This window comes from Cyanistes caeruleus, chromosome 5 (assembly GCF_971803275.1).
Source record: "Cyanistes caeruleus chromosome 5, bCyaCae1.hap1.1, whole genome shotgun sequence".
NCBI classification, from domain to species: domain Eukaryota; kingdom Metazoa; phylum Chordata; class Aves; order Passeriformes; family Paridae; genus Cyanistes; species Cyanistes caeruleus.
In genome coordinates, this window is record NC_141705.1 from 59,400,648 (window position 1) to 59,418,366 (window position 17,719).

The following is a 17,719-nucleotide window of genomic DNA, read 5'->3' on the forward strand; positions in this document are numbered from 1 at the left end:
AGACAGAACTGTGATAGATGAATAAGCATTGCTTAGAAGGGAGACTTCATATCCCTCATATCCCAAAAAGCTACATTAAAAAGTCTGCTTTGCAGCTTTTATTAAAAATAATTTTTAAAAAAATCTAGAAAATAATGGCTTTCTGTAACAAAAACTACAAGTTTGTTGGCTGGTTTAATTTTTTCATGCATTTCAGTTTTATTAAAACCACTTAACCTTGAGACATCTTCTTCCAAAATACCTGATTTGCCAGCTAGCTGATGTTTCCTCAAACTCAGAGACATCCAGGGGCCAACTGTTTTTGCTACTGCTCCAAAATCTGGATTTTGTTCTAACATATCCAGGCAAAGAGTCCTTACTACCAAACTGTTGGTTGTGTCACGACACCCATCAGCTGATAAAATAACATGAAAGAGCATGACCTTTAGTCTCCCACATGTGTGCTGAAATAGTTGAGGAATCTTCTCAGAGAGGTCAGGGATGCTGTTACACTGGCAGAAAACGTGAGAACACAGTTTCAAAGATTTCCAATGCCAGAAACTCTCCCCTGTCTATCTGGGAAATGAAGATACAGGAAAATACAGTCCACAGGTCAAATTCTCCAGACCTCTTAAATCTAAAATCAAGGGTACTCTTAAATCACTCTGAAGTTTTTGCTCCTCTCTTGTCCAAAATGGTGCAGAACAGGAATCAAGGTGCTTTTACATTTTTAATTATTCTGCTGAACCTCTTTACACTGCTGCCATAAAATACATGTCCAGCACACCACTCAAAAGACCATACTAGAAACAAAGTAAAATTTAACACGCTCAGGAACAATTTCCCCACACAGAACTGTCCTAAATTCTAAATTATTCACCAGAATTTCCTTTTGAACCTCATGTCCATGCACGTGAGCACTGGGTTTAGCCCAGGACATTGTCAAGTGGACGCCAAGTAACTTAAATCACTTCCTCATACTTAAAGCATCCATGAAACCACTGATCTGCACTTTATTTTTGTCACTACTGCCATTCCCCTGTATTGAGACTTTCATCCAAACAATCTAGGGCACTACACTGTTAATAGAAAAATATTCCAAAATAAATATTTATCATAACCCAAGATAACACCAAGAAACATGAAACAGACACTGCCCACAAATACTTAGTGACCATCAAAAGTTGCATGTAGCAAAGAATACTAATAACAAAATAACTGAAATGCAAACAGCATAAAAAAACCAGTATGACTTCTGCCTTAACTTTCCTTGTTACTGAGCCTTATATTATTAAGTGCTCTTACTTCCTGGTTTGTCAGAAACCACATTGTTTTAGAGCCAGAGCTGCTCACTCAAAGGAAGAAGGAGGGACGATAATTGTTTTTAGAGATGTTTTAAGGCCTCTGGTAATAACAGAATATCTTTGTAAACTTGAGAGGTTTTCTCCTAATGTTTGACATCCTGCATCAAGGAAACATTATCAACTAGTCCAATCACTTTAATTACATAATTTAAAGCAACTGGCCCAAAAAGTTCAATGGTATATATTAGATTTCAACAAAGAAAAGTTGTATGCTCAATGTTTACTGAGATCTGTTATGAAACATTAAATATAGCCCCAAAGCATTCAAAAAATAGCAGCCGAGTCCCTAATTCATTAATTTTAAAAAAAAGGACACTGAAAAAAACATTCTACTCTTTCCAAAAAGCAGACTATTTAAAATATCTTTGAATTAACTGTTTCCTGACACCCTCACCCCCTGCACACAGAACATGAAAGTTCTACATATTTCCAAAGCCAATGAGAAGCAAGAAGGAATCCAAACATCTTTGAAAAACCTCTTTGATTTAAAACTGTGTGTGTGCTCTGATGACAGTTTGAGTTACTAAATTAACATTTAACTTTCTTGTTAAGTACACCTGTTAAATGTTTAAACATAACAATATGCTTCTCAGTTCTAAATAAAGCAACAATTTCTCTGAGGAAAACAAAGGAGGAGGATGCTTCCAGTTGTTTCAAGCATAAGCGTGTATACAAAGAAACTCATATGTTTTTTTCCCAGCTTCTGTGACAAGTAAAAAAAACATTGCTGATATCCAGCATGGTCAAAGTGTAAATACATAAAAAATTATTGGGAGAAAAACAGCATCAAAAAACCTGCAGATTCTTCTGCACACCTATGCTATTCTTTCCCCTCATCCAGGCAATCGACTTACCAGGTTAAACACAGTGTCAACTATGTCTCTGTTGGACACTTCACCAACTTCCACCAGTCCTGTCAGCACAGCGAATTTCATCTTGATGCCTCGGATAGGGACTCCTGGATTCAAAGGCTGCAGCACACTTCCCCCTTCAGCAGCATTTCCTTCTTTTCCCGCTCCTCCTCCATCATCACCTGTTGGCTGAACAACTTGTCTGCCTTCACTCGCCATGGCCACTTCACCGCAGGCTACGGCTTCCAGCGCCAGCTCCACACGCTCGCCACTCCGGGAAGACCTGGTCAGCCGGGAAGATGAGCGGCGGCCCTCTGCTTCCTTCCCTTGGGCTCCGGCTCCCGAGGAAAGCGGCGTCCGGCGGGGGAGGGTGTCAGGCGGGCGGGGAGGACGCGCCCTCGGAATCGCGGCTCTCCCCTCGGCAGGAGGCGTCTGTCACAGCGCTGCCCTCGGGCAGGTATTCGCAGCCCTGAAGGACAACCCGAGGTGTGTTTCAGCCCGCGCTCCGTCAGGCGCTGCCCACAGCCCGCACGTCCCGGCCCCTGCCCCGCGCCCGGCGCCAGCCGCCCCGGGAGCGCTCACGCCTCTCCCCGCGGAAACGCTCCCGGATCCGCCGCCTTCCGAGCCTCCACCTCAAGGGTTTAATCTGCGCTTTTTTTTTTTTTTTTTTCTTTTTTTTCTTTGTCTTTTTTTTCTTTTTTTTATTTTTTTAACCTAGAAGGAACACGCTCCTCCCTCCCGCCCGGCTGCTGCCCGCGGCAGCCCCGGCTCCGCTGGGGCAGGGCCGGGGCAGGTGCAGCGCCCCGCCAAGTTCGTACTCACCGCGGGCTGCGGAGGGGGCGCGGGCTGCCCGACGCGCGGCTCCGGGGCCGAGAGGCGGCTGCGCTGCCCGGCTGCGGGCTGCGCTGCTCCGCGCCGCCCGCCGCTCCGCCCGCCCAAAGGCGCCTCAAGTTCCAGCCGCTGCCGCCGCCTCACAGCGCGGTCCCGGTGAGCCCCATCTCCTTCCTGCCGCTCGCTGCCGCCATGACAGCGCGGAGCCCCCGGAGCGCCTGCGCGGGCCGGGCGCGGGCGGGGCCGCGGCGCAGGGCGGGAGCCGCGCGCTGCGCACGCCCAGGTGAGGGCAGGTGAGCGCAGGTGAGCGGGAGCCGCGCCCTCATCCCCCTCATCCCCCCGGACCCTGCTCACCTGTGGGCATGCAGCGCCTGCGTGGGCCCGGCCGGCCTCGAGGCTGTGCGCAATGACTTGTCCCAGACTATTGCAGTGTTCACAGAGTTGGTAGGGAAGCGGCCTCTGGAGATCATCTGATCCATTCCCCCTGCCAAGGCAAGGTCATCTGGAGCAGGTGGCACGTCCAGGTGGGTCTGGAATGTCTCCAGAGGGCGGGAGTCATTCCTGGGCAGCTTGTTCCAGTGCTCTACCACTCTCGGTATAAAGTTCTTCCTCATGCTGAGGTGGAACTTCTTGTGTTTTAACTTATGGTCATTATTCCTGTAGCTGTCGCTGGGCACCTCTGAAAAATGTCTGGCACTATCCTCTGGACACCCACCTTTGTGATATTTGTGTGCATTAATGAGATCCCCTTCCGTCTTCTCCAGACTGAACAGGCCCAGCTCCCACAGTCTCTCGATAAGAGAGATGCCCCAGACCTTCATAATCTTTGTGCCCCTTCGCTGGATCCCCTCCAGTAGCTCCTTGTCTGCCTTGTCCTAAGGAGCCCAGAACCGGACATGGCCCTCCAGATGTGGTCTCACTAGGGCTGAATTCCATAAGTGTTCAGTAACTGAAGTCTGCCCTTCCTGAAGCAATTTTCTTTTTCTTTTGGGAGGGGTGGTTTTGGAGAAGGGGAGTTTTTGGTCTTTTTATTTTTTTTTTTTAAGAATCAAAAAAACCCAACGCGAGCAGTGGGCCCCCAGCTGGGTGCCCCATGTTTGCAGACCTTCCCCAGAGGAAAACCATGGCTATGTGGGAGAAGATAATGTTTGGATTGTCTAGCTCCAGCTCCTGCCATCATCAGAACGATCCCAGGGAGGCAGGTGAGTCCAAACCTCCAGCATGGGCGAGTGCACTGTCATTCTTCCTCATCCTCCTCCTTCTGCTCCCTGGAGAGCACAAGGGACACAAATGTGGGTCATGAGAGATGCCACCCAGATGTGATGAGCTGAGGAAAAAAGGGAGCGGGATGGGGGAAGGAAAACTCGCTCTCTTTCTTCAGGTGAAAAGTCTGTGAAGGTGGCACACCTTGTTTTGGTTTCTCGGAGCCGATGTCACAGCCTCTCCCCAGCCCCTAAAGGTGTCCCCAGAGTAGTGGCAGTGCCAAAACCCAGTGCTCCAAAGCCCCCACCAAGCCCCAGGCTGCGTGGCAGAACCTCCACATACAGCTGGGATAAAGTACAAGAACTGCAGCCCTTTTTGTTCTCTCTCCTAGGGTGATGGGAGCTACAAATAAGCATCTATCCTATCCTATCCTATCCTATCCTATCTCTTTTGTTCCGTCTTTTACGTTAATTTATTTGATATTAATCTGAGTATCTGTTAATAAAGAAGTGGGAATGTCTGCTCCTCCAAACTCTTCTTTCAAGGAGTCTTCAACTGTGCATTTTTAAGGGGACTGCCTGTGTCAATAAGGATTAGATACACTCCGAAAGGCCGTGGGGTCTTGTACCAGCTGTTTAGCACAGACAAGTGTTTGAGGTTTATTAACAAAGTATCAATCACAGCCAACATGGCAGCATCAAAGATTTCCAAAGGAAGGATCATTTCAGGAATGTGTATATAACCTGCAGACAGACAGATATAGAAAACAAATATAAACATATATACATTTTAACACTTCGCATCCTCTGTGATATAAAAAGCTGTCCTTTATGTAATTCTATGAAGGGAAAGGGAATGATTCTTAAAACTGGTAAAAATTTCTGTGTTTTGAAATCTGGCATTAAAGAATTTCCAAGAAGGACAGCTGGCATTTTTATGGGAAATAAAAATTTCTCCTTATATTTGATACTGCACCATATTGGGGTGTACCCCTCCCTGACTGTGTTTACACTGAAAAATAAAAGGTAGAAGGAAACTCAAACTACAGTTTTTCTGGAAAATGCTTTTCTGAAGTGATCTGCAATGTTCCTTATAAGCATACCAAATATTATTGCAATTTTTAATAATTATTATACTAACTGTATTATTACTATTAATATTCATATTATTGTCAACATCATATAAAATTTAACTGCGGCCCGTTTTGAGAATGCCTTACTTAGTATGTGTAGGTATCAAATTTCCCAAGGTTTTGGGGCAAAAAGTACAAGGCAGTCAAGACAAAACACATTCCATTATAATGCCTTTTCCATTCCCTTCCTACATAATTTTCTCACATTATTACTTTTATCTATAGAGTGCATGTCAAGACTAGAACATTTCATAGCTGCTCTCCTATTTGAATTTAAAAGTCCTGAAAAAAGACTAAGCTGCTTTTTTAGCTTGCTTTTCTCATTTTCCTTGGTTACATACATACATAGACATTATTAGGGAGGGATGTAATCTCTAATTTGAGCGGCAAACATCTGCAGTTTCTTCCTCAGAATGAGAAGTGTTTAGAACTGTAATGTTGACACAATCAGTCTCTGCAAAAGCTACAGTGATCTTGTGTGGCTACACACATGCTGAAATTTTAATTTTAGTTCTTGCTGCTGCCAGCATTTTCCATGCATGTTTTGGATTCCTTACATCTACTGCTTGAGCTTCCCTGTCTTTCCGAGTCACCTGTAGTTTGCAACAGTATTATCTTCCCTCTTGTAAGGAAGATAGAACTTTTATTTGAGTCTTTAAACTGGCTAAGTACACAAACACATCAGTTTTATCTGTCTGGTTTTAAGTATTCCCTCTCTCCGTGGCTGCCCCTAAATTTCCATCAGGCTATTCACCACCAGGCAAAAGCAGAAATGAAATAACGTTTGGGATTTTTTACATACATAGTGACTTGGAGTACGTGTTCTGTTTGTGGCCTCTCCTGTTATCCAGAGAATATAACATTTGTTGTTAATATTTTTCTGCTTTCTTCTTTTTTTAACATCTCACTAAAAAGAAAATAAATACAATAATTGCAAAAATCCAGCTTAATGGATTTCAGATGTTTTCATCTAAACTGCATACTCCAATAGCCAGCAAATCCAGCTTGCCAGGGAAAGCAGCATTGTCACATTGAATCCTGTCAGATCTTCCTTTATTTCCTTAGAGATAAATAAATACTCCGTGACTGGCCTTGATTGTAAAAGGCAGTGGTCTATGTGCATTAGTCAAGGCTAGTAAAGTTCAGCAGACTTCCAGTTTAGAGTTCCATATACAATTGTTTAAATTTGACTTTTCAACCAGGTAGAATCAGTGTTAAGCTCTTCAGCTGACCTGTTGATCTCAATTTGGGCTGGGTTTATGTTCAAGCAACCATGCCAAAAACACATCACGAAAGATCTGGAGAAACAGACTAGATTAGATTAAATAAAAAATATTTAAAAGATAGCTGAGTGTTGGAAGTAAACCCTGTCATCCTGAGCTTCCCAAGTGTGGTTACAAGCCCAGTGCTGGTTCTGCCTCTCAAAAGCAAATTCAAAGTGTTGCACTAAGGGAATAAAAAAAAGACAGAAATTTTCTGTAAGCCTTATACCACAAAGGAAAAATCAGAAAGCATGGATTAAAAATTAACTTAAACCCCATTTGGGAATGAAATCCACAAGATCTTATGGAAAGTGCTAGTAAAGTCTCTAAGCCCCATTTTAAGAAAAATTAGACTTTCTCTTTAAATAGCCTTTAAAGTATTACCATGGGTGTTGGTTTAGAAGCTTTATTCAAATCTTCTGAATCCTCTGTTTATCACTGGTCAGACCCCTTTGGGAATGCTGTGTCCAGTTCTGGGCTCCTCAGTTCAGAGGGCACATGGGCACACTGGATCAGGTTCTGGAACAGGCCCCAGAGATGGTGAAGAGACACAAGCACCTGGTGTAGGAGGAGAGCCTGAGGGAGCTCGGAAGAGAAGCCTTGGGGGTCTTTCCAGTGAGTCTTTCACTGTGCATTAATATCTGGTGGGGAAGTGAAGTTCATCAGCTGAGGAGCAGACCCACTGCCAGCTCCATTGCATCTGTTATAAGAGTAATTTTTGGCAGCTGAAGTCATTACCCTTTACATTGCTGCAGATAAATCTGAGCAGCGCTCAGGGATCAGATCTTTTTACTTAAAAGCTTCCATTTAGTGCATCCAGGATAAGAAAGCAAAGGTCCACGATAACTCATAACTTTCTTCTGCTTTCACAGTGCAACAAAATTGGTGTTCAGTTTTGTCAGGGTCTGAGAGGTCTTCATGACACCTAGCAATGTCAGAAAAAGTTTTAGGTACATTTAAGCAACTAAATACTCTGCCTTTAAGCAAAATGAAGGAAGAGAAGTAATGCATAATTTTATAACATTTAATGACCAAATGGTTCTTAATCTTGAGGAATGGATGAGAAGAAATGGCCACAGGTTGTGCCAGAGAGATTTAGATTGAGTATTAGGATGAAAGGGTTATAAAGTATTGGAACAGGCTGACTACAGAAGTGGCAGAGTCACCATCCCTGGAGGGATATGTGTAAATGTGGCACTTGGAGACATGGTTTAAGGGTGGGATTAGTAGTGCTGGGTTAATGGTCGGACTCCATTATTTAAGAGCAATTTTTCCAACCTAAATGATTCTATGATTTATAGCTTCTTTTAAAATCCTTGACTGGATATTAAAATTCAAATTAAAAACCTGCTTTTAAATACTGTTCACCTTAAATATGAGAGGTCCTCTCAGTTTCTGTTTCTACAGAGAGCATAGGTACTTCAAGAGAGCAATGTCATCCCAAAACAAAGATCAGCCTTGCCTAAAGAGGAAGCTTGCTTTCTTTTTGATTAGATATGAAGGGGTTTGTATGTGTTAGATGGTGTCATTTCATTTTTAGATGTACTTTGGTACATTTTTATAATGCAGGATTTTATGTTTTTATAATGTACTTTTAAAAATGCATATGATTTTTTTTCTCATTTTTCTTTACAAGTGTGATCAGTATAACTCTTCATTTGTCTCCATTATGAGTTCATGATTGGTAAGTTGCTGCTATCAGTGTTCTTAAAAGCACTGAATTAATAAATAAATGTCTAGTGAGTCTCAGCTAGGTGGCATTGGAAAATGCATTTCCATTCTCTAAGGAATTTATGCAGGCACTGAGCTGAAGAAACTGCTTTACCTCATTTATTTGTTTCTCTTAACCTTGAAGGTGTCCCAAAATGCCAATGTAATTCCTTACACTATGCAGGTTATATCAGGAAATATGTCAGGAACTTTTACTACAGAAAATTCTGAATAAATTTATGAAACACCTCATTGTTGTACTACTCTTAATGAGCAGTCTTTATTTTTCCTTTTGATTCTGCACCCTTGTTTTTTTAGCCTTTTTTTTCCACTCCCACGTTTGTACTAAAAGATGTGATTGTTGTTGTAGTCCTGTTAAGAATCCAGCTTCTGGCAGCACTGCCAGACACGTTTGCATGTTTTCTGCTTTGGTAATAAACCCTACATTGGTTTTGGGCAAAACAAAGGTGCCTGACATGAGCAAAGAGAAGACACTATAAATTATGTTTCTTCACTAAGGCCCTGTTCACTGAAAGACAGTTTAAATTCATGAGGTCAGATATCTGTGCACTTGCAGAGTGTGCTGGAGGGAGGTGTTTTGCACCTGTGCTCACCTGCTTTGCTGTGCTGCACCCAAAGGATTCAGTGAACTTGTGGGAGCAGCTGCTCCCAGCCCTTCCCTCATCACATTCAGCTTGCCCTGCAATTGTTTTTCTTGTACGGTTCAAACTCTCCAGCCAAGCCTGGTCCATCCAAAAGAAGCATAAGATCCAGAAATAGCTCCATATTAGAGTTTTGAGAGGGATTATGAGAGGTTTTCTGCATAAAACTCTAGTATGATCTCAGAGGATGTTTTGAAATCCCCAACAAATTGCTTCTCACAGAGGCTGGATTAAGATCTGTGGAGTAAATGCAGTTACAGGCCTGTGCTACATCACAGCAAGGAATGAGTAACAAAAACTTGAATTATTACAATTATTATTATAAAAACAGCTCACAGTTGGTAGGTATTGTGATGCTTCAGTCTTTCAGTTTTATTGTACTGTTTGAACTACAAAAATTAGAGGTGCTCCAGTAGTGGACACAGGAGCTGTGTAATCTCCCTCTGGCTTTTAGTACTTCTCTGGATCACAACACTGAAGCAAAAACAGAAGACAACAGACAAGCCTGAGGATTTTGGCAGTCATTGTTTCCCAGAGACTACGTAGCAACTGCTGGCTACACAAAAAGGAAAAAAAAATAAGGAGGAGGGCATGTCTCTGAAAATTCTTGCTGTATTTGCTTGTTTGTTGCTTTAATAGTTTATGTACATTTTGGATGCTGTATTAATTTTGGTTCACCTGAAACCTTTCTAGTATATCTACTAATTCCTTATATTTTTTCTGACACACATATTTTTTTGCTACCTCATTTTCTTTTCAATATAGCTCTTCCTGAACTGATATTTTTCTAGGATTCAGAGGGAGGAGGCTCTGTGGGAGGGAGGAAATTTAATAGAGCTTTGTGTAGGAGGATGAGCAGGTCAAGGAAGAGAAGGTGATCTTCATATTTTAGAAGGAAGGAGAAGGACAATATCAAAATAATTAGGTTAATTAATCAGAGGATGGAACCGCAGAAAGTGAAAGGAATGGGAAGTAAGAGCCTGTTTTGGAGAAAAATAATCAATAGCAAGGAAATGCCCAGGGAGACAGTCCATACAGAGCAGTAATGAATGTGTTCCTGCTTTAGGAACAGAATGAAAACAGGAATAAAACATTTAGAAGATTGCAGTTTTACCAACCTGCAGCATCTTTCATTAGATTATTAGAAGTCATGCACCAAGGAACATTCTTTTACTTATCTCCCTGAGGAGTCACAAAGTGATCAAGATTGTCTGACTGGATTAGCTGTGGTATTTTGCATATCAAGGCACTCAAACTGACTACTTTCCAAAGCAGCCAGGTGCTGTAAGACAGTAGCTTATTGTTAAGCATCAGGCACTGTGGAAGCCAGTATTTTCTGAAGATATAAATCTTTCACATAATCCTTTCTGTATTATCCCCTATATCCTATCCCCACTAAATTTATTAAACCAGCAATCCACCACTGATCCGATTACTCCAGTTAGCACCAACCGAAAACAAAAAAAAGTACTTCCACCTCAAAATGCTGTGAACATCTAGCTAACTCAGGGGAAATAGGAGATCTGAAGGAAATCTGCAATCTGGAGCAGGGACCCTATATTAGGACATAGAATTAAGGTGAAATGAGGAGATAGAGTTAAGGAATTAATTGAGGAAATGTAGATCTAAACAATCTCCATTGCATCACGTCCATCTTGGTTTGGTAACACTTGACCACATGGTAATACATTGATGAGAGGTGCTACCGATGTTACAGCAGTTCATCTATGGAAGTACTGACAAGGGACATGAAGCCAGACACAGCTGTTAACTCAATGAATACTCTGTGTGAAATTCATCTTCTTTATGTTGATAAGAGGTGACTTGCGGGATGAGTTGATAGAATTTTGTGGTGACTCAAGTATGATGTCAAATGATCCCCCCAAATGTTATTGGTAAAAGCAAGACCATTGTTATCTCTGCAGCTGCCAGCCACGTACTCACCTGCCTAAGGGATAAGCTGATCCATTTCTGTTAATGAGGATTAGACACCATTGTGGAAACTACTGATTTACACATGGCCAGATAAATGAAATTAAACTTGTGATATGTTATTGCACTTTCATAAAAAAGCTCCAACAGTATCCTAGCACTTGAAAACATTGCAAAAATTCTGATCCAGACTATGATGCACTCCAGCCACATTATCCTGTCTAGAATTACCTTCATTACTGCTATCTGCTGCAGAGTTTCACAAAGGTTAAGTATTGTTTCACTCTGGCTCTAGTGCTACAATCCTAATACATTCAAAAAGGCCCCAAAGGTCCAGAGTTTTTTTTTTTTAACTTATTCTAGTAGTTCTCATAAATCCTAAATTCACAGAGAAAATTTGAAGAGAAAACACTCCTGGGGGACTTTGGTTTTCTCACATTCATTCACAGAAGATGAATGAATAGAGAGATGTTCAATAGGATTGTTTTAATCAATGATTTACATCAGATGATGAAACTCTACACTTCAGATCAGTGAAAAATGCCAAAGGAGAAGGAAAAGAGAAGGTTAGCAATGCATATCATATTTTCTTAATTTTTGGTCTATTTAGGAATGGACTTATTTCCATATGGGTAAAGAAGAGAGATGGGAGAATACTGCAGAAATAATTGCATGATGGTGATTATATAACAGCCAGGTAGGCATTGGGAATCCTTAGACAGAGCTTCCCAAATCATGGCACATGCCAATGGCATGGCACAGACCACTGCCAAGTGCTGTTCAGGAAAGAGCCAAGAACTGCTGCTGCCTCAGGGGCTTTCAATAGATATATCAGGTGTTGCACATCCTTCCCTTAAGGCCTGCCCAGGGATCCCAGAGCACACAGGCAGAGGCCTCTGTGAAAACCTGGTGAATCCTCCTTCAGTTATCACGGTTTGTGTGATTCTCCTCCAGTCACCTTGTAAATCTGAGGGAAGATGAACAGTCTACATTATTGCACATCTTTGATCACTCTGAGTGCCCTGGTAAATATTATTACTTTTTTTAAGTACAGCTAATTTTGCATTATAATAACTTTTTTAATTATACTTAATTCTCTTTTTTTAAAACCATGCAATTTTTAATTACTTTGCCAATTTAACCACTAATGGGTTCCCTATACATTAAAAAGCTAGCTGTTTTCTGCATGTTTCCATTTCTTTGTTATGTTCTTATGAGCTTGCAAATCTGTAAGCACTTTTCTCCATTTGCAGGCCGATGAGGGGAGGTCAGGATGTTTATAAAGACCTGGAATTCAAAAAAATTCATTTTGTATTTTAGTTTTGATTACTGCCACTTAAGCGTAATGACAACATCCATCCAGTTAAAAGTTTAGTTTCATTGGAAATTGTTGGGTTTTTTTCCAGTGAAACACTGCTAATCAAAAATGTATGAGCAATGCTTTCATAAGTAAAAGAAAAGAAAAGGTAAAATAATCTCATAAAATAAAATAAAAAATGGAGAGTGAACAACTTTCTGTTCTAACACAGCCATCTGTCATTTATAAAGACATCACCCCATTAACCTGTCTAATCAACTCCATTCTTTTTTCAAAGTTGTTTAGGTAAGTTTATGAGGAGATGTAGATGTTCTCTTCATTAAATCTGTTGTAAAATGGCCTCCTTGGTGTTCTGCTTTGTGTGCATTTACACATATACAGGTAATTACAAGTACATATCACTACTGTAAATTCCATGCTTGTCATGTTACAGTACATGACATTTTCATTTCCTTCTGGTGAAAATGAAATCTGATATTTTCTGTTCAAGCAATAATGACCAATTAGAATTTGTTATTATTAATGTTTATCCAAAAGTACTCCAAGTCATGAGGTGGTTTCCTCCAAGGCAGCTGAATTTATAACGTGGAAAAAAGGGGGTTGACATGTTGCTATACCACCTTCAGCCATTTCCTCTCAAGCCTGGTTATTCCTTCAGCAAATAGGGCAATCCTTATGGAAAACCCACAGTGTAAGGAAGAATATTACTGAGTTCAAGTTTAGAAATGAAAACCCTGAGATGAGCTCAGCTGGTGAGAGCCTGGTCCTAATAATGCCGAGGTTCTTGGTTTGACCCCTGTATGGGACATTCACTGAAGAGCTGGACTCCATGATCCTTGTGAGAGCTTTCCAACTCAGAATATTTTGTGAAACCATTCCTTTATTTCTGCGAAACCATTCTCCTCGCAGAAATTTCTGAATTTGTCTGTCTCTGACCTTTCCTCCCTGGCATTTTGTTTTTATCACAGGAAGCAGAGCTCAGCTGTCGTACGACAGCTGAGGCAGTTGTGTCGCACAACTGGTACAATGTGGTTGAGTTATCTACGCCAGGATTGTTTCAGTGCCCCTGGGTGCCACCAGCAATTGGGGGAAATATTGCAAACTGTCCCTCAGAAGAACTGCCCAAGAATGAATCCAAACAACTGCGCTGCACCTGGGAGCACAACAGGAAGTCTTCTCTAGATGTGGCGAAGTTTATGGAGACAGCTCAAATTCTGAGTATGTTTTAAATACTTAACACTTAGGGAAGTCCCAAATAGGTTGTATTTGACAAAATGCCAGTGTTTTCACTGCAAAATTCAGCATTTGGATTATTTTTTTTTTATTGCCTGCTTCTTTTGTTTACAATAAAATACACATCCTCAAATCCTGAGATGTGTAGATTTACACATGTAGAGAACTATCTAAAATATCCTTCAATGGTGATGGAAAACACCTTTATTTTCAGAGGGGTTTGAATCTGAGAATGAAAACTTTTTATATTTTAAATCTTCCCTCTAGAAACTTTCCTCTCTAGAGGTAACCTGAGAGATGGACACACACAAACCCACAGTGAAGAGAGGAGGAAAACCTGTTCTATATTCTATGTAGAGAGAGAGGTTAAAAGAGAGCAAGCAGTTGAAATTATGTTGAGGCATATCATAGGACAGAAAGCAGATGATAACTTTTGGTGTGCTCCATTCGGAAGATGGAAGCAGATCTGCTCTACTCTCACTGTAATTCAGTGGAGGAAGCTGGCTGGGGAGTGTTACAACTCAAGAAATGGCCAGCACATCTCTTGACATCTTAGGGTATTATAAATTCAAAGGCAGCCTAAAAATATTCAGACATAAATTAAATACTACTACTACTACTACTACTACTACTAGTAATAATAATAATAATAATAATAATAATAATAATAGTAGTAATACCTTGTCTCAAGCATAGAGACAGAAGAATGAAGAATCTGACTGGCTACTTTTTCCTCTTTCATCTTTCTCAGGTCATAAGCACCAATGTCACAATCACAGACATAATTTGGCAGCTGTTTCATCACCTTTTTCTCTCTGATGGAAACTGATGCATGGAAAAACAAGGAGTAAGCTTATGCCACCTTTATGGTCAGAAAACAACAGGATATGATACCATGCAGCAGCTATTTTTAAAAATTTCAAAATTGCTGGGTTTTGAATGATTTGTGCTTTACTGGCTCTCCCCTTAATACTGTTTTTTTCTCAAAAGTGAAGGGAGATAGTATCAGAAGCAGAGGGTAGAAGTAGCAGTGGCATTGGTGGCTTGTTCTGGCAGCCAGCAGACAGGATCTCATGAGAAGCTGTGAATGCCCCATCCCTGGAAGTTTTCAAAGCCAGGCTGGATGAGGTTTTGAGCAATCTGGTTTAGTGGGAGGTGTCTCTGCACATGGCAGGAAGGTTGGAATGAGATGATCCTTAAGGGCCCTCCCGACCCAAATCACTCTGTGATTTGTGGCAGGGTGCTCTGAAGGGCAAAGGGCCACAGTCTTGGATGCCAGCCTTCTGAAAGCACGGGGACCATCCACCCAGAACCACAGGAAAATGGGTGTACAGAGCAGGCAGCCAGACTGGTTGAACAGGAAACTCCTAACTCATTTCAAATCTGAAAAGGAAGTGTGTGGGTCTGGAAGTGAGGATGGGCTGAAAAGTAGAAACAGAAGTTTTGTGGCTCTGCAGGGACGGAGTTGGGTGTTGCTGCTGCATGTTGCCAGACCTTAGAAATTAAAAAAAACAATTTATCCACAACCTTAGAAATTAAAAAAAAACTTGAATGCATAAAACCCTGAGCAACCAGACTGAACTTTCCAACATAAATTACTCAATGATTCTATGTTCTTTACAGGAATCAGAGTTGAACAGGCCAGGCTAGACCACTTTCCTCAGGGCACTGTCCATCTGAGTTTTTACTCAGAAAGGCTACTTGCCATTTTAACTTAGTCAAACGAAATGAACCTAACTTAATCCTTACATTTCTGGCAGTCTTAATTTGTATAACATGTATGCGTTTCTTTCTTGAAGGGGATGTTGGTTTTCAAATCAGGATCTGCTTTGTTATGAAGATTTAAAGATGGAACTAACTAACATCTGGATTTAATGTAGGGTAGAATTGTTCTTTTCTAAAGAAATATAGGCTGAAGTCTACCTTTTCATTGTTTCTTCCTATGTGCATATAGTTTATAAATATATGATGTGCTATTTTGTAATGAGAGGTACTTCAAGTTCTTGTTAAAAATTGTCTCATTTTGAAGAATAAGGTAATGATTCATTTTGAACATTGGTAGTTATTTAAAAAAGAGTTTTACAAATGTTTTCTGATAGCCGGTCACATCAGAAAAAAAAAAAAATTCCATGTGTTGTTAGCATGATGAAAAATAAAGAATACAAGAGTAGCAGAAATTTTCTACAACTATCACTGCACTTTTTATACAACATCTTATATAAATGAATGTATCTAAAATGTATATAGTAGGGAAGTGAACTAGATGACTTCTTAATGGCACTTCCTGTAAAATATTTCTGTGATTTCTTTGTCAGGATATCTCATTATTACAGACATAAGCCCAGGGTTGAGAAGTATTTCTGCATAAGCTCATGCATATTGAAATATGCTGAGGTATCTTTAGTTAGATCATTGTATTTAGCTGAAAAAGATCCAATAAAGAAGGTCTAAGTGTCAAAAGAAAGGTTTACATGATCTGGTAGTGCAGCTGGACTGATTTTGATGAAAATGTCATGGGTGAATTTTTGCCCCTTTTATATTTTGAGTACACTTCCAGTAGAATGGCAAGGGTATTTATCCACTTCAGAAAAATCTCTCTTTTTCAACTTAAACTTGTATCTTAAAAGGATACAGAATCAAAATAGGTGTTATCAGATGTTAACATGTAACCTCACTGTTTAAATGTAATAAATATAGCATACTGGAGTCTCGCTTAAAGAAAGAATCAAAAACTGAGCAAAGGGTTCGAGATTCAGCTGTAAAAAATAACTCTAAGTATCCACATGTTTTTAAAGGCTTGAATTCCAGCATTACACAGGAGTGTGAATGTTGTTTAGGACTGGATATAATATTATTCTAGTGATGTGTATTTGCTGCTTTTTGAAAAAGGATTTTCCACTAAAATCATGTCTGCCAGATTTCCTACATCCCTTGCTTCCCTCAAATATTTTGGAGGCTCCCATCATCTTAATGTAAGCTGTAAAAGGGATGATTTGGCCCTGGGACCACATATTCAGCAGTTCCTATGACACTTCAGACAGCTGGTAGTCTGAAAAGCACAATTTGAAAACACTTATGTGAGCAAATAATCATTTTCTCCACTTAATAAATTAATTTAAAGAGCCACATTGTAAAATTATACTGCAAGCCATTCCTGATCCTTGAGATGAAACATGCTACTCTTCAAATAATGTCGTACAGTGAAATACTTATTCCTTGGAAGGAAAAAAAAATAAAATCAAAGAAATATCTTGATTTAGCTGTGGTATCTGATATTTCATGTTTTTAACATATAGACCCAGTATGTGATGATTGGGTAAATAGACATTCAGGCATATATGCCTTTTAGAAAAAAACTTTTAAAGTCTCATTTTCTTAATTTGAAGTGGGTGCTGGATAATATGCATGAGGAAAGCCAGAATTTTTTTGCCAACTACAGCATAGTGGTAATCTTCTTGCATAATGAAGTGCTAACTAAGTCATGCTTTTGGAGAATGATATAAAGTGTGATTCCAGCACCAAGAGACTGTGAAAAAGCAGGACACCATGGTGTCTCAGTAATTTCAGCATAGGATATGCTGAGTTTGCAAGGAAAAAAGGTGGGAATGTTTGGTTTGGGATTTTTTCCCCTTCCTAATTTCCAGCTTCCCAAATTCCTCCTTTGGGATTTTTACGTCTCATGTATGATTAGTTGGAATAAATTATCACCAGACTAAATTGCATGATTGACTGTAGCTGAGTTGGCAGAGAGAAGGGGAGATTTTAAGCTGCACTATGGGCAAATTTGGTGGGCAATAACTGACAAAGAAAATTTTCAACCACCTCAGTATGGCTCTTTTACAAAATAATATCTTATAGGAGAATCAGAACTTTCAGAATAGCATAATAATGAGCTAAAACAAGTTTGTATAAAAAGATGCATGATATCCCAGTTACAGGAAAACTCACTAGCTATTTTATGGATGAATTCCATATTGTTCTAACAAACATCAGGAAAAAAACCCAGGGAATTGAGAAGCATACAAATAAAATTTTACTAATCAATCCTTGGCTTAAAATATAGGAAAAATAAAAGAGAATACACAAAAATGCCCTAAAATAGCTAAATCTAAACAATCAACTGAAGCATAGCCTAAAAGAGTAGAGAATTATGGAGCACAGGCATTATCTGTCCCCCCACACTGCCTGATTTGCAAAAGTAAATTATTAGGAGGCAGCATATAACATCTGGCCTCTATTCCC

At 40.3% G+C, this 17,719-nt stretch overlaps 1 protein-coding gene and 2 long non-coding RNA genes across 7 annotated transcripts in view; 1 reads left to right on the forward strand and 2 right to left on the reverse strand.

Annotated features, from left to right (window-relative positions):
* LRBA (LPS responsive beige-like anchor protein) overlaps positions 1-3,275 on the reverse strand; it is a 367,479-nt gene extending 364,204 nt beyond the window's left edge. For all 5 annotated transcript variants that reach the window (XM_086889595.1, XM_086889593.1, XM_086889594.1 and 2 more), the window contains exons 1-2: positions 3,017-3,275; positions 2,198-2,663 (exon numbers count right to left, since the gene is read on the reverse strand). In XM_086889595.1, coding sequence (XP_086745721.1) covers positions 2,198-2,413 — 216 coding nt within the window. In that variant the 5' untranslated portion in view covers positions 2,414-2,663; positions 3,017-3,275. The remainder of the gene's footprint in view (positions 1-2,197; positions 2,664-3,016) is intronic.
* LOC147653161 (uncharacterized) lies at positions 3,275-16,730 on the forward strand. The gene is made up of 4 exons (XR_015286932.1): positions 3,275-3,549; positions 4,072-4,227; positions 13,213-13,462; positions 14,229-16,730. It is a non-coding gene; the product is annotated as an uncharacterized LOC147653161 (long non-coding RNA).
* LOC147653162 (uncharacterized) lies at positions 4,849-9,739 on the reverse strand. Its single transcript, XR_015286934.1, has 2 exons — positions 6,163-9,739; positions 4,849-4,971 (listed from the first exon to the last, which is right to left on the reverse strand). It is a non-coding gene; the product is annotated as an uncharacterized LOC147653162 (long non-coding RNA).
* Positions 16,731-17,719: the final 989 nt, after the last annotated feature.